The sequence below is a fragment of the Sus scrofa genome, chromosome 13, assembly GCF_054392235.1.
Source record: "Sus scrofa isolate SSC_HxYL_T2T_F1_AM1 chromosome 13, Sscrofa_HxYL_maternal_Yorkshire_Landrace_v2.0, whole genome shotgun sequence".
Classification (NCBI taxonomy): domain Eukaryota; kingdom Metazoa; phylum Chordata; class Mammalia; order Artiodactyla; family Suidae; genus Sus; species Sus scrofa.
The window spans coordinates 25,080,765-25,094,491 of NC_139395.1; the positions used below are offsets into that span (position 1 = coordinate 25,080,765).

The following is a 13,727-nucleotide window of genomic DNA, read 5'->3' on the forward strand; positions in this document are numbered from 1 at the left end:
GGATGTGTTAGTTGTTGGGATAGTGCTCTTGAGTCGGTTTTAACAAAAGAGCGCTTGAAATCTCAAGGAAGCTGGTAGTATTGACATTTTAAAATGTGCACTAACAACCTGTTCCAATAAACAGTTTTGCAGGGAGCGTATGGCCAAGATCCACTAGAATGATGGTAACTCAGCTATTTTTGGACCTTTGTTACATGATTCACTGGTTTATGGCACAGGGGCTCCAAATATTTCCTCTCTGGGTCTCCATGGAAAACTATGTTTAAGAGGAATGTATTTCTTACTGACCTCATGCTTCCTCGGTAAAATCACTGTGCCATTTATCTCCTGATCAAAATAGTTTTGAAAAATGAAAGTTATGCTCAGAAATAGAGGTTATTACTGAAATCTTATTTGAATTGATCTTTTTTACTGTCATTATCAGCTTTCGAGCTTTGAGGTGTTTATTTGCTTTAAAACGTTTTTCTAAATTGTGCGTAGAAGCAGTTTGTCAGAAATATTTTTTGAGATGTTTTCTTCTCTCTCTCTCTCTGTCTTCGTGCCCTACATCATCTCTCTACCCATACAGAACAGCTTTCTGTCAGTACAGGGAATGTTGTCTGTGTTCTAGAGCAAGGGAGTGGGATAAAGAAGGCATGTTTAAAATCCAGGTAATGGGGAGTTCCCATCATGGTGCAGCAGAAACGAATCCGACTAGTATCCATGAGGATACGGGTTCGATCCCTGGCTTCACTCAGTGGGTCAGGAATCCAGCACTGCCGTGAGCTGTGGTGTAGGTCACAGACACAGCTCGGATCTGGTGTTGTTGTGGCTGTGGTGTAGGCTGGCAGCTGAGCTCCGATTCAGCCCCTAGCCTGTGAACTTCCATATGCCATGGCTGCGGCCCTAAAAAGCAAAAAATAAATAAATAATTAAAATAAAATCCAGATGATGGGGGAGTTGTTCAGGAGCACACACCTCCTGCTAGGATGCTCTTGCAGGACCAGGAGAGTGAAGAAGGGAAAGGGCCTCAGGCTGCCTGAACCCCCGCCAGGGGCCAGGCCTGGTTCTGGAACTACCTTGTACTGCAGTCATCACGGCCACTGCAGGGAGCTGTGGCTTCCCCCATTTTGCACGTGAGGAAATTGAATCCCAGAGATACTGGGTTGACCTGTCTGAGGTCAGGATTCCAACCCAAGTCCAGATAACTCCCCAAGCCATGTACTCTTGGAACTAGAACAGGCCTTAGAAATAATCTAGGTTAAGTTTCTCACTTTGTCAGGAAGTAGAGGCTCAGAGTAGCAAGTGACTTACCCTAGATTATTTATTACTCAGTAGTGTTCTTTCGTGCAGTAGTCAACACAGAATTTTCTTAACTCTAAGATTATTTTTTATGAGCCCCAGTCTCCTCATCTTTACTTTTTTTGTTTAACCTAAGATTCTATTTTTTAATATACAGTTTTTAGAGTTACACTCCATTTAGTGCTATTAAGTATATTGGCAAAATTCCCCATGTTGTGCAATACATCCTTGAGCCTATCTTCTTTTTTCTTTTTTCTTTTCTTTTTTTTTTTTAAATGGCCAAACCCTCAACCTATGAAAGTTTCCCAGGCCAGGGACTGAATCTGAGTGACAGCTGCAACAATTAGGTCCTTAACCTGCTGTGTTGGGCCTGGGATCAAACCTGTGCCTCTGCAGTGACCCAAGCCTCTGCAGTTGGAATCTTAACCCACTGCGCCACAGTGGGAGCTCCTCCTTGAGCCTATCTTACACCCAGTAGTTTGCCCCCCCTCCCCCAAGGTGCCCTTCCCTGCCTTATCCACTGGTAACCACTAGTTTGTTCTCTATAGAGGTGATTGCATGAAGTATGGAAATAGCAGAGCTACATTTTAAAGTACCATTTAAGACAAAGTAAGAAGGCAACTGGAAAATATGTATACATACATGTCGTATCTGTTTCATATTGATGCTACAACAAATTAACACAAACTCGGTGGCTTAAAACAATATCAATTTTTTGTCTTATGGTTCTAGAAGTCAGAAAACTAAAATTAAGTTGTCAGCAGGGCTGCATTCTCTCTGGAGGTTTGGAGGGAGATCTGTTCCTTGCTTTTTCCAGCTTCTTGAGGCCGACTGTGTCCCCTAGCCCAAGGCCTCTTCCCTCATATCACTCCGACACCTTGCTCCATCACATCCCCTACGGATCCTCCTGCCTCCCACCTCTTAGGCCCTTGTGATTAAATCAAGCCCAGCAGACAATCCAGGATAATCACCCCTTCTCAGGGTCTTTAATTTAATCACACCTGCAGAGGCCCTTGCTCTAGTAAAGTAACGTACTCACAGGTTCCAAGGATTAGCATATGGACGTCTTTGCAGAGATTGTTTATGTCTGTCCAACACACACATACACACACACACACACACACACACGCACGCACACACACTGTCCCGTGTAAGTATTTATATATCACATATAAATTAAAGTCCTCATCCAAAATCATCTGGGAATTAGCCATTCTAGATTAATAAATTTTCCTATCACTATATCAAAATCGTGTTTTTAAAATTTCCTTAATATATGGAAAATATTCCGACATGGGCTGCCTTCCATGCTTTTGGAAACAGAACTCTAATTTTACCTCTCCTTGAGATACGGTAGCTATCATTGTAAACATCAGTATTGAGCTGGGCTTCAAATACAGCAAGAAATACAAGTGCAGGTGTTATGTTGTGTAATACTCAGAACTCAGTAGAGGTGGAGTTTTCTTTATAGTCAGTTTTTATCATTTGTTTCTTTGTCAGGAGGGTGCAGTGAGGGATGTCCCGCTGCCCAGCCCCCTGAGCATGATAACATGATGGCTTTCTAGGAAATTGAGTCAGAAATCGGTGCAGTCTTCTGTAGGGTGACGGCAGGAGACCCTGGGTGCTTTCTCAACCCCTAAAAATCTCCTTCTAACATTTACGAATCCTGTGATATTTGTCAATATTCAAAACATCATTTTCTTTTTCTGCATCACAGTGTGTCTAAGGACAGCATACCATTTCTTATCAGTTTGTCTGTATCCTTTTCTCTCCTTTCCCCTGGGTGTGTTGACAGGGTCTGGGAGGGACTGCTGACTGTTTCAAGAGTTCTTACTGGAGTTCCTATTGTGATGCAGTGGAAACAAATCCAACTAGTAACCATGAGTTTCAGGTTCAATCCCAGGCTTCGCTCAGTGGGTTAAGGATCCGGCATTACTGTGAGCTCTGGTGTAGGTCACAGATGCAGCTCAGATCCTGCATTGCTGTGGATGTGGTGTAGACCAGCAGCTGTAGCTCAGACTCAACTCCTAGCCTGGGAATCTCCATATGCTGCAGGCGCAGCCCTAAAAAGAAAAAAAAAATAAAAGAGCTTTTATCACCAAGTTTCTTGCCTTGATTGGAGACAGTGTTGCTGGTGTGACCAGGCCACACATTTTGAAAGTTCTCTTTGGTACATAAATCACCAAAAAAAGGTTTATGTTGGAGTACTTGGCACATATTTAGTGCTTACTAACTAGTTATTATTTTTTTACTGATTGATTGTTTAACTGTATGACATTTCTGCTGAAGTTATACCTTAATCTGTAGGACAATTTAATAAAGTAACCTTATGGGGCAGAAAGATATTAAAAATCTCTCCTGCTCCCTCAGAACATTCTCCACAGTTTCCAGCTTTCATTGTTCTATGAGTTTGGATTCTGAAATGCCCCTTTATCTAAATAACAGTAAGGTGGTGTAGCAACCCCTCAAAGAGATGCCTGACTATTTAAGCACTAGCCTGTGATGTATTATTAGCACTTCTTTTGCAAACAGAGGGCTCTTTCAGTGTGCCAAGCACTGCGTTGGAAATCCACTGAAAGAAAAGTCTTTCACAGGTAATTCTCAGTTTGAAGAGGCGGTGCCATGGCAAATGTGGTAACAGAAGTAGAAGTACAGTGAGGTCGAAGAGGTCACGGCTTTAGGATGTGTGACACTTCCTAAAATTCTGGGATCCAGGAGTGTATTTTAGCTTCCAGAGGATATATCTGTGGGAGTCTATAGCATTAGCACCTGTTGTAACAATCAGCCTGCCTATTTAATTCAGTGGTGGTTTATTCACGAACACCCATGAGGACAGAAGTTGGCAAACATCTCCAAGGTAGATCTTTGTACCAGTGTTATAAAACACAGTGTAAAACTCTCTCAGTCTGAGACATCCACAAGACTTTTTGCAAACTCATTCTTTATTTTTCATCCAACTACACTTTTAATAGTTGTCCTCTTAAAACATTAGAATCAACAGTAAAAAATCTGATTAGAAAATGGACAAAAGACATGAACATCCTCTCTCATAAAGAGAGTATGCAGATAACACATGATCACATGGAGAAGTGTTCAGCATGATTAGCAACAAAGGAAATGCAGATTAAAGCTTCAATGAGATAGCACTATGCCCTATCAGAATGGCTGCAATAATGCATATTGATAACACTAAATGCCAGCAAATATGCAGAGAAATTGGATCACAGTGCTGGTGTGAATGTAAAATGGTTCAGCTGCTCTAGAAAGAAGTATGGCAATTCTTTTAAAGCTAAGTAGGACCTTACCATACAACTCAACAATTGACACTCCTGGATTTTTTTTTTTTTTTTTTTTTTTTTTTTTTTGGTCTTTTTGCCATTTCTTGAGCCACTCCCACGGCATATGGAGGTTCCCAGGCTAGGAGTCCAATTGGAGCTGTAGCCGCCGGACTACGCCAGAGCCACAGCAATGAGGGATCTGAGCCGTGTCTGTGACCTGCACCACAGCTCATGGCAACCCTGGATCCTTAACCCAGTGAGCAAGGGCAGGGATCGAACCCGCAACCTCATGATTCCCAGTCAGATTCGTTAACCACTGAGCCACGATGGGAACTCTGCACTCCTGCATAATTATTCCAGAGAAAGAAAAACTTATATTCACACAACACATAGATGTTCATACCCACTTGATTTATAATAGCTAAAAACAGAAAACAATCCATTTGTCCTTCAATGGGTAGATGGTCAAATAAACTGGTAAATCCATATCATGAAATGCTGCTCAACAATAAAAACAACAAACTCCAGATACAGGCAGCACCCTCAAAGATTCACAAGAGAATTATGCAGAGGGAAAAAAATCTAATTTCAGAAAGTTATATCCTGTGTTATTTCATTTAAATAGCATTCTGGGGAGTTCCCATTGTGGCTCAGCAATAACAAACCCAACTGGTATCCATGAGGATGCCAGTTCCATCCCTGGCCTCGCTCAGTGGGCTAAGGATCCAGCATTGCCATGAGCTGTGGTGTAGGTCACAGACATGGCTTGGATCTGGCATGACTGGCTGTGGTGTAGGCCGGCAGCTGCAGTTCCAATTCCACCTCTAGCCTGGAAACTTCCGTGTGCCACAGGTACAGCCCTAAAAAACAAAAAATAAATAAATAGCATTCTTAAAATGACAGTGAGATGAGGAACAGAGCTGTGGTTGTTGAGAATTAAGGGAGAAAAGGGGAGAGTGACTGTAGCAGTTGAAGGATAAGCACAAAGGATGCTGGTGATAGGCTGTTCTTTGTCTGACTGTGGTAGTCCCACAAGTCCACACATGATACAGTTGCATAGAAACACATATTTCCATGAGTGCATGTGACACTGGTGACATATGGGAAAGGCCAGTGGAGTGTATGGATGTCAGCTTCCTGTGAGATTGTGCTGTTGTTATGCAGGTTACCTTTAGGGAGCTGGGGGGAGGATTTTTGTGATATGACTGTATTACTTCTTACAACCTCATGTGAATCTGTAATTATCTCAAAATTTTAAAAATTTTTGAAAAAACAGAGGTATTGAGGCTGAGTAGGAGAGCATGGACTTTTGGATCAGCAAAGCTGTGTTTGGATTTCAGCTTTACCACCTAACCAGGTGTGTGAACCAGTTCTGTAACCTCTCTGTACCTGTTTCTTTACTTTTTCTTTAACCACACTAAGTTTAGTGAATATTCATCACATCATATAGATCCAAAATTAAAGAAATAGGAAAAAAAGTTTTTCTTGTGTTGAGAACCCTTAGGATTAATTTCTTACCTTTCATATGTAACATCTAGCAGTGTTCATTATATTTGTCATGTTGTACATTACATCGCTAATACTTACTTATCTTATAACTGAAAGTGTGTGTCTTTTGACTGCCTTCATCTAACTCCCATTCCACCCACACATCTGACCCGTTTTTTTACTTTGAGTTTGTTTTTAAAGTATAATGACCTGCATACACTATGTTAGCTCCTAATTCCCAGCATAGTGATTTGATGTTTCTATATGTTTCAAAATGAGCACCACAGTAAGTCTAGTTTTAATATGTCACCATACAAAAACATTACATTATTGACTATATTCCCCATACCGTACATTTCATACCTGCAACTCATTTATTTTGTAACTTCAAGTTTCTCTCTTAATCTCCCTCACCTATTTCTCTCTCTTCCCCACCCACTCTCCCATCTGGCAACCACCTATTTGTTCTCCGTATCTGTGACTGTTTCTTTTTAGTTAAGATTGTTCATTTGTTTTTTTCGATTCCACATATAAATGAAATCATACAATATTTGTCTTTTTGGAGTTCCCGTCGTGGCGCAGTGGTTAACGAATCCGACTAGGAACCATGAGGTGCGGGTTCAGTCCCTGCCCTTGCTCAGTGGGTTGACGATCCGGCGTTGCCGTGAGCTGTGGTGTAGGTTGCAGACGCGGCTTGGATCCCGAGTTGCTGTGGCTCTGGCGTAGGCTGGTGGCTACAGTTCCGATTGGACCCCTAGCCTGGGAACCTCCATATGCCGCGGGAGTGGCTCACGTAAAGGCAAAAAGACAAAAAACAAAAACAAAACAAAACAAAACAAAAAAAAACAATATTTGTCTCTGTCTGACATATTTCACTTAGTATAATATCCTCTAGGTCCATCCATGTTGTTGCAAATGGTAGGATTTCGTTCTTTTTTATGGCTGAGTAGTATTTCATTGTGTGTATGTTGTGTGTGTATATATACAGTAAATCTTTATCCATTCACTTGTCAGTGGGCACTTAACGTTGCTTCCATGTCTTTTTTTTTTTTTTTTTTTTTTTTTTTTTTTTTTTTTTGTCTTTTTGCTATTTCTTGGGCCGCTCCCGCAGCAGCATATGGAAGTTCCCAGGCTAGGGGTCGAATCGGAGCCGTAGCCACCAGCCTATGCCAGAGCCACAGCAACGCGGGATCCGAGCCGCGTCTGCAACCTACACCACAGCTCACGGCAACGCCGGATCATCAACCCACTGAGCAAGGCCAGGGACCGAACCTGCAACCTCATGGTTCCTAGTTGGATTTGCTAACCACTGCGCCACGACGGGAACTCCCCCATGCCTTGACTGTTATAAATAATGCTGCCATGAACGCAGTGATGCATATATCTTTTCAAATCAGTGTTTTCATCTTATTCAGATAAATATCCAGGAGTAGAATTGCTGGATCATATGATACAAATGTAAATTTGTGCAGCAACAGTTGCACAGAAATATTATGGTCCAGAGAAATATTATGGTGAATCCTTAGTTTTTTGGGGTTTTTTTTCTTTTTTGTCTTTTTAGGGCCGCACCCGTGGCGCTTGGAGGTTCCGAGGTTAGGGGTCCAATGGAAGCTGTAGCCACCAGCCTACACCACAGCCACAGCAACGCAGGATCCAAGCCACTTCTGCAACCTACACCACAGCTCATGGCAACACCGGATCCTTTAACCCACTGAGCCAGGCCAGAGATTGAACCCATGTCCTCATGGATGCTAGTCAGGTTCATTAACCACTGAGCCACAATGGGAACTCCCCTTAGTTTATTTAAATATTTTTTTCTAGTTTTATTGCGATGTAATTAACATATAACATTATATTAATTTTAGGTATGAAACATAATGGTTTGATATATGTAAATATTGTGAAAAAAGTACCACAATGTTTAGTTAGCATCTATCACTTCACATAGTTTCGTTTCGTTTCTTTTTTTTTTTTTTCATCTTTTGAGGGCCACACCCACAGCATATGGAGGTTCCCAGGCTAGGGTTCAAATCAGAGCTTCAGCTCCCAGCCACAGCCACAGTCACAGCAACACCAGATCCAAGCCGCACCTGCAACCTGCACCACAGCTCATGGCAACACCAGATCCTTAACCCACTGAGCGAGGCCAGGGATCAAATCCGCATCCTCATCGATCCTAGTCAGGTTCATTACTGCTGAGCCACAAAGGGAACTCCATTTTCTTTATCTTTAGAGTGAGTACAATAACAATACTTCCCTCCCTGAGTTGTTTTGCTGATTAACTGGCTCAGGGTAGTCAATCAATATCTGACAGGCATTTAAAATATTGTTATTATGTATAAAAGCCACTCATCATTTACATCAGATCATAAAAATATTTTGTCTTTTCATCCAGCACTTAAAGGGCTAGGTACTTTCATTTCTCTGCAGAATCTTAATATCGCTAGGTATTCTGTATTTCCTTAACTTCTGCCCATTTCTTTGTTTTCTATTCGTTTTTCTTCCTTGGTTGGACACTTAGCTCATTAATGTCTTTCATCCTTTCTAATAGATGCATTAGAAGCTATAGATTTCTCTTTTATAGGTGTTTTAGCCAAATCACAGATTTTGGTATTGGCAGCCAACATTTTCATTGTCACTCAGTTGTAAATATACTTGATTTTTTTCCTTGATTCAAGAATTATTTGAAAATGTGATTTTTCACTTTACAAACATGTGATAGGGGATCTTTAATGGTCTTAATAATTTTTGAAGTAAGTTAAGCTTCTTTTGTGGCTTAGCATGTGACCAGCTTTTAGAAGTATTTCTTATGTGCTTGGGGAAAAAATATGTATTCTTTGTTGAGTGTGGGATTTCATGCTCATTCAGTACCTTGATTTTTGTTAATTTGGCTTTTCATATTTTCAGTATCCTTGTTTTGGCCTGGTTGACCAAATCTGCTGCAGTGAAAATATCCCTCTCTGATTGTAGATGTGTCATTTTCTTCTTATAATTTCGCCAACTTTTACTTTTTATACTTTTGGCTATTTATTTGGTCTAACACATTCAGAATTGTTGTATTTTCCTGATGAATTATTCATTTCTTTTTTTTTTTTTTTTTTGTCTTTTGTCTTTTGTCTTTTTGTTGTTGTTGCTATTTCTTGGGCCGCTCCCTCGGCATATGGAGGTTCCCAGGCTAGGGGTTGAATCGGAGCTGTAGCCACCAGCCTACACCAGAGCCACAGCAACGCGGGATCCGAGCCGTGTCTGCAACCTACACCACAGCTCACGGCAACGCCGGATCGTTAACCCACTGAGCAAGGACAGGGACCGAACCCGCAACCTCATGGTTCCTAGTCGGATTCGTTAACCACTGCGCCACCACGGGAACTCCGAATTATTCATTTCATCATAATACAGTTACCCTCTGTATTCATTTTTGCATTAAATACTCTTGGCCTTAAACATATGTTTGATCTGATAGTAATATAGTCATTTAAGGTCTTTTGTGTTTAGTATTTCCTTAGTGTATGTGCCCAGGATTTAGAATTCTCAGGGGAAGCTCTTCTCCCAACTCCAGTGCCCAGAGTTTCTCTGGCAAGTTTCCTGGCTCTCTCTCCCACAAGGCATTATCTTTTCAGATCCAGCCATTCACTAAAAGACTAGCTTCTCAGGTGTCCTAATTTATGTAAGGGGTCTCCATTCCAACCCTTTGCCGCACACAGACCTAAGGTTTCATCCTTTTTCTCCATGAAGGCATCAAAAACCAAGCCCCATTCTTGGCAACTTTACTGTCAGCTCATGTGCTTGCTGTCATTTTGGTTTTCAGTTCTGGCCTCTGGGAATGCCTTGCAAATTCAGCTATGCATTTTAAAGAATGTTAGTTATATTTTCTTTAACACTTTTGGGTGTTTGGGATGTGAGTGGTAGGAGGGATGTGGAGGTTATCTAGTCTGGCAGATTGCTAAAAATGCAGCTCCCATTTGGAGTGCTCATCTAGCCTGAGAATGGTATCCTGTTGTTGAGCATTGTAGAAGACTTGATCTATCCTTTCTGACCTTGACATCATATGAATTAAGCAAGTCTGACATTTGAGTGGATGCCAGAGGATGCCTTGGTGGCATGGTGACACTTACAAAGATCTGTCGTGTTTGTGTTTCTAGGCTCAGGGTCATTTTGAACTTAGGCTTCCAGAAGGACTGCTCTTTAGAACACCAGATTTATATATATATTTCAACTTATAAATCGGATAACATTTATAAACATGATTACTAATAAATAATATTAAAATCTTGTTGCTTACACAAGACTTTTATAAAACAATTGTTTATAAAACAATTTTATCAGAGTTATAAAACTGGTTTGGACCTAGCTTTTTCAATCGAAGTTCTTTAAAAATGTTTATAAGCATGTTTCAAAATTATGTGTGAACAAAGTACAGTGGGGATCTAGCTATTATAGGTAGGCTGCACTAATATTGCATTTAAAATACAGAATTTGGAGTTTCTGTTGTGGTTCAGCAGGTTAAAGACCCGACATTGTCTCTGTGAGGATACAGATTCAATCCCTGGCCTGGCTCAGTGGGTTAAGGATCTGGCATTGCTGCAAGCTGCAGCGTAGTTTGAAGATGCCACTCAGATCCAGTGTAGCTGCGGCTCTGATTCAACCCTTAGCCTGGAAACTTTCATATGCTGTCGGTGTGGCCATAAAAAGAAAAAAAAAAAATTGAATTAAAGTAACAGAATTTAAGGGGGAAAAGGTTTATAAATTATAACTAATATAGTTTTTCCATAAACTAAGTATATTATTTACATGCATGCCCTAGACCATGTTTTTTACATTGTAACATCGAATAATATTTATTTCTTTTCTGTAGTACTGCCATGTCTTGTTGAATTTTATAAATGTACAGAATCCTTCAAATAATTGGAATCCAACAAAAGTTTCCTTTGAAATTTTTATTTTTCAAAATTGTTTTCTTTGAAGGTTTTTTAGAGCTTAGAGTTAGCTTTCCCCTGTGAGTATTCCTGCAGGTGTACTGAGAATAAATTCAGTCCCCAGAACATTCATGAAATGATTAGACTCTTCATCAAAACCAGAATGTCTTGATTTTGCCACTGGAGTTCTCTGTGCCCAAAATGACAAGTTCTAAAATAATGATTGTGTTTATTGATTCTTCTCATTCACCTAAGGAAAAATTAAGTCCATAGTCAACCAATGACCCTTGGACTGTCTTGTCTAATAAAGGTTTGTCTATTTATACCAACTTTATCTTTTCATCTAGGTTACCTTCCGAACAAGAATCTATCACTGTAATATTAACAGCCAAGGCGTGATCTGTCTGGACATACTGAAGGACAACTGGAGTCCAGCCCTCACCATCTCAAAAGTTCTCCTCTCCATCTGCTCACTTCTTACAGACTGCAATCCTGGTAAGAGCCTTTCAACCCATTGTGGAATTGGTGGTACTCAAGACTTAAATGCCAGACCTTAGTAAATTGTCTACCACCACCACCATTACTGATGCCATTACTATTATTTTTACTACTATTGATTTTAAATTTCCATAGTATGTAACTGCGATTTTTTCCAATTGGGTCTAGTCTTTTTAAAACCTATTATTTGCCAGGAAGGAAAAAGCCTAGTGTGATAAAAATTAATGAAAGATTCTTTTAGATGGGGAAGTGCATTTAAAGAATGCCTTACATTCTGTTGCCAAATAATAATAAAAATTCAAATCAAATAGCTTAATCTTTAACTAGTTGCCCACCAGAAGATGTTAATTTGAGAAATGTGGGCTGTTAAACTGTGACCACAACCAGGCAGCACCACGCAGATGCAACCTTCTTGGCAACTTAATAACTATGCATCCTTATAAGCTATTAGAGCAAAAAAGCTCTTGTGAACTCAAAATACTCAAAAAGTAAACAAGGAAATTCAGTTTCCCAGGAAAGCTGAAAAGAGCTGATGGCCAGGCCTTCAAGTGGGGTGGTGGTGTGCTAATTGCTGAAAGTTCTTACTTCCTTTGTGCTCCTAGATGGTTGATGGCATGTCTTTGACAGACTTCTTTGAAGTAAAAGACAAATCAACTACCAAATATTTACACATTTGGGTTTATTTCAGAAAACGCAAAAAATCTAAGGGTTTTTCATTGGGGTTTTCATTGATGTTCTCGATGAGAAATTCTTTTTTGAGTATTTAATTAATACTCTTTATATTTTATGAGATTCCATCTTCCCTGTTCAAGAATAAACTCACTAGATAAGTGAAGTTTTAGGCAAGATAGAAATGGCAAGTGAGAATCAAAATTTCTCTTAGGACCCTGGCTGCTTTATAAAATGTGAAGAAATTGTAATTTTTTCAATTTTTGTTATTATTAAATGATCAAACTTCTTTAATGAAGAAATGTAAAAACAGAATTTAATTAAAATTTTATATGGGTAGCATATATAAAACAAATTAATACTTTTAACACCAAAAAGAAAATAAAACATATTTATGCAAGATCATTAGAAAATATTTTTTACATCAATTCATACTTGACACCAGATAGTGACGTTCAGTCATGATGCGCTAACTTAAAACCAAATGACAAACACTATGTTCTTTCAATCTCACTATTCCTATTTCAGTCCCATTTGTCTCTTTGACTCTGTCTAACCTCATTTGGAGATAAGTCATAAAAAGGGCTGCGCGCGTGCGTGTGTGTGTGTGTGTGTGTGTGTGTGTGTGTGAGAGAGAGAGAGAGAGAGATTTCCTTTTGGAAATGTTGAAACATGAAATGCATTTGCCTTCTCACCCCCAAAATAGTACTATTTCTGGGGGTTGCTGAAATTTGGAGGGGGGTGTGTTTTTGAGAGAAAAATTTCTTTTGAGAGATAAGTCACTTATTCAAGAAACTTTTGGTATCAGGTTATTATACAGTACACCTTAAACTCATAGTGTTGTATATTGGTTATATCTCAATAAAAAAGAAACTTTTGAGACCCTACTATTTATGAGGCACTTCTGAGCACAAGATAAGAAGTCCTCCCTTTTTGTCATGGAATAAGGTGTAACTTCACACTTAGAATTCTTGGAGCCCAGAGGCAGTCCTTTCCCCAATTGGAACCAAGTCAGCTGAAATGGACCCATCACCCTGACCCAGTGCATAGATAAGGGTCTGTTCTCACTGGACGTATTCCTGCATCCCACCAAAGCTTGCCCTCAGCAGTCACAAAGGTTTCTGTTCCGTAAATTAGAGTTTTCTTTTTCTGTGTCTTGGAAAATTACAGATATATTCTGCAAAAAAAAAAAAAAAGGAAAAATAAAAATCATCCCGGGCTAAAGCAAAATCATATCAATAAAAGAAGTAGATTTTGAAATAGATTATGCTATTGATAAGAAAAAGCCTAAAGATTATAATATTCCTTTAAGATACACCAATAAGAGAGAGCCTATGCAATAGAAGGATAGAATACTATTTGTAAAAATACATGATAACAAATTAAATGTTCCTACTTTAACACACGTAAAAGAGTTTTCTAGGAGTTCCCGTCGTGGCTCAGTGGTTAACACTAGCATACGTGAGGACGTGGGTTCAATCCCTGGCCTCCCTCAGTGGGCTAACGATCTGCGTTGCCATGAGCTATGGTGTAGGTTGCAGACGCAGCTCAGATCCAGCGTTGCTGTGACTGTGGGGTAGGCCTGTGGCTACAGTTC

The 13,727-nt window shown here is 39.9% G+C and overlaps 1 protein-coding gene across 5 annotated transcripts in view; it reads left to right on the plus strand.

Moving 5' to 3' along the window:
* Window positions 1-13,727, plus strand: part of UBE2E2 (ubiquitin conjugating enzyme E2 E2) — a 383,225-nt gene that overhangs the window by 323,300 nt on the left and 46,198 nt on the right. For all 5 annotated transcript variants that reach the window (XR_014822495.1, XM_084987218.1, XM_021068634.2 and 2 more), the window contains 1 exon segment: window positions 11,311-11,458. Coding sequence is in view for 4 of the 5 variants with exons in the window: in XM_084987218.1 (XP_084843344.1) it covers window positions 11,311-11,458 (148 nt within the window). In the remaining variant the exon portion in view is untranslated.